The sequence below is a fragment of the Elephantulus edwardii genome, unplaced genomic scaffold (genome assembly GCF_000299155.1).
Source record: "Elephantulus edwardii isolate Elephantulus edwardi_28Jun2011 unplaced genomic scaffold, EleEdw1.0 scaffold00179, whole genome shotgun sequence".
In the NCBI taxonomy this organism is placed as follows: domain Eukaryota; kingdom Metazoa; phylum Chordata; class Mammalia; order Macroscelidea; family Macroscelididae; genus Elephantulus; species Elephantulus edwardii.
This window is the reverse complement of record NW_006399929.1, coordinates 3090342-3092884: the sequence shown is the minus strand read 5'-3', so window position 1 is coordinate 3092884 and position 2543 is coordinate 3090342. Positions and strand designations below refer to the sequence as shown.

Genomic DNA, 2543 nt, shown 5'->3' with positions numbered 1-2543 from the left:
ACATCGTCGCCATGGGTCGCCGTCCTGCCCGTTGTTACTGGTACTGCAAGAACAAGCCGTATCCGAAGTCGCGCTTCTGCCGCGGTGTCCCCGATGCCAAGATCCGCATCTTTGATATGGGGCATAAGAAGGCCAAGGTGGACGAGTTCCCGCTCTGCGCCCATATGGTGTCCGATGAGTATGAGCAGCTTTCCTCCGAGGCCCTGGAAGCCGCCCGCATCTGCGCCAACAAGTACATGGTGAAGACCTGTGGGAAGGATGGCTTTCACATCCGCATGCGACTCCATCCCTTCCACGTCATCCGCATCAACAAGATGTTGTCCTGTGCTGGGGCTGACCGACTCCAGACCGGCATGCGAGGTGCCTTCGGGAAGCCACAGGGCACTGTGGCCCGAGTCAACATCGGCCAAATCATCATGTCGATCCGCACCAAGGTGCAGAACCAGGAGCACGTGGTCGAGGCCCTGCGGAGAGCGAAGTTCAAGTTTCCGGGCCGCCAGAAGATCCACATTTCCAAGAAGTGGGGCTTTACCAAGTTTGATGCCGATGAATTCGAAGATCTTGTGAGTAAGAAACGCCTCATCCCTGATGGTTGTGGGGTCAAGTACATCTCCAACCATGGCCCCCTTGACAATTGGCGCGCGCTGCACGCCTGAGGACTTTGGCTGCCCTCCTTTCTTTGGGCCACTGGACTCGGACTGTGCCTATTGAAAAATGTTTTTCCATTAAGAAATAAATGTTACTTTTTGAAATGTAAAGCGTTGCAGAAATAATTCCTTTACTAGTATTAGCATTTTAATCGAAGAGTTCTTAAGCAAATAATGAGATTGTATAATCTTATAAAGTTACTAGCTATTTTTAATACAAGCATTTTCATTTGGGAGAATCTAGGAAAATAAGTTTTGCTTCTCAATAACTCAAAATTAGGCGCCTATTAAATACCTTAAAAATTAGCAAAAGTAGAGGGGGAAAGAATTATGGTTTATTTAGAAAGTTAAAGGATAATGATAAATTAAGGGTGTTCATTAGTAATATTTCAACTATAGCGTCTTTGAAATTTCAGTTATCAAACTTAGTGCTAAAGAGTTTATGTAAATTTTGGCATATTTGTTGTTTGTTTTTTTTTTTATAATTAAATATCCTCAACAATTAACTCCTTTAGGACAGTTGCCTTCCACTGGAAAAAGGTTTCTCCAGCCATTTTATATTATCTCACTGGAGACTGGAGTTAATTCTTAAAAGCTTTTGGTGTCGCATTGCCTTATCTGAAATACAGTGGAACCCAGAAAAGAGAGAGTGACATCACATCCCCTGTGCTCATTAAAGACCCTCGAAAGTGTGGGTTTTTTGGGTTTTTTTTAGGTTTGGTTTTTTGGGGTTTTTTTTTTTTTTTTTGGTACTACATTAGAATTACTTTAGCCTGTTTTGTTTTAGAAACCACAAAGTCTAAAATTCTTGGGTCTCTAATTTTTTAAAAAAAATTCTTTTGCTGGCATTATAATTTTATTTCTGGTTTGATAATTCTTCCAGTCCCTTTAGGCATTTTTTTGGGTGGGAAGAGACTCCTAGCTGACCATAAATTGCCACTGGTGTATTCCAAATGCCTGAGAGATGCCACCATGTCTTAGGAGGGCAGTTCCCTATAGGTTTACCTCACCAGAACTCCCTTGGTTAGCAATTGTATGCTTTCTAGAACAAACTCATGGCTGACCCACCAAGCTGGTTTTCGGAGACTGAGTATGGGAGATTTCAGTCTCACAATGTGGCCATAGGTTCTCTTAAAGCTAACACTTAGCCTTGTTTGTTTGTTTGTTTTTAAAAAAACAACAGAATGTTTATTAGTCCTAGCAGGGGTGGCCTGCAAGGGAGTGGTGGGTGGGCTAGATAAGGGTGTGTGTGGGCTGTGAGTCTACAGTCATGGGATGGGGGGGGGGGTCTTGGAGGGAAGGGGCTGAGCTTGTTGGCCAGTTTCAATGGCGCTTCAGGTTTGCTAGTGAACACGTTTCATGAAAGCGTCATGGCAGGCCAGAGCAACGCCTCCAAGGGCAGGGCGTGGGCCGCCAGAGGCCGCAGCTCCCCGCAGCCAGCCGCACGCCCGCTGCCGCTCCAAGCCGCTGCCACTGCGCTCTGGTCCGCTGCGGCATGGCAAAAGTCGCTAGCCCCACGGAGCCCGAGCGGTGCATTGAGTCCCTGATTGCCGTGTTCCAGAGGTACGCTGGACAGGACGGAAACAGCCTTACCCTCTCCAAAACGGAGTTCCTAAAATTCATGAATACAGAACTGGCTGCCTTCACTAAGAATCAGAAGGACCCCTGTGTCCTTGACCTCATGATGAAGAAACTGGAAAATAGCCTTTTTAAATGCATGGTTCGAAAGGGATATTAACCTTACAAGTAGGAGAAGATAAAATAGATGAATGGGACTTTCTAAGAATCAAATCCTTATGCACATCCAAAGTCTCCAACTGGGTAAAAAGGAAAGTAATTCACCCAGCCCATCTGCCTTTATATATATATTTTTTTAATTTTTTTTTATTTTAATGA

The 2543-nt window shown here is 44.9% G+C and overlaps 1 protein-coding gene across 2 annotated transcripts in view; it reads left to right on the top strand.

Annotated features, from left to right (window-relative positions):
• Nucleotides 1-656, top strand: part of LOC102851336 (60S ribosomal protein L10-like) — a 3242-nt gene extending 2586 nt beyond the window's left edge. The window contains exons 1-2 of one of the 2 annotated variants that reach the window (XM_006896014.1): nucleotides 12-95; nucleotides 201-656. In XM_006896014.1, the coding sequence (XP_006896076.1) occupies nucleotides 12-95; nucleotides 201-656 (540 nt within the window). Of the gene's footprint in view, nucleotides 1-9 lie in introns of those variants that run through there. The other variant, XM_006896015.1, reaches the window with a different exon arrangement.
• Nucleotides 657-2543: the final 1887 nt, after the last annotated feature.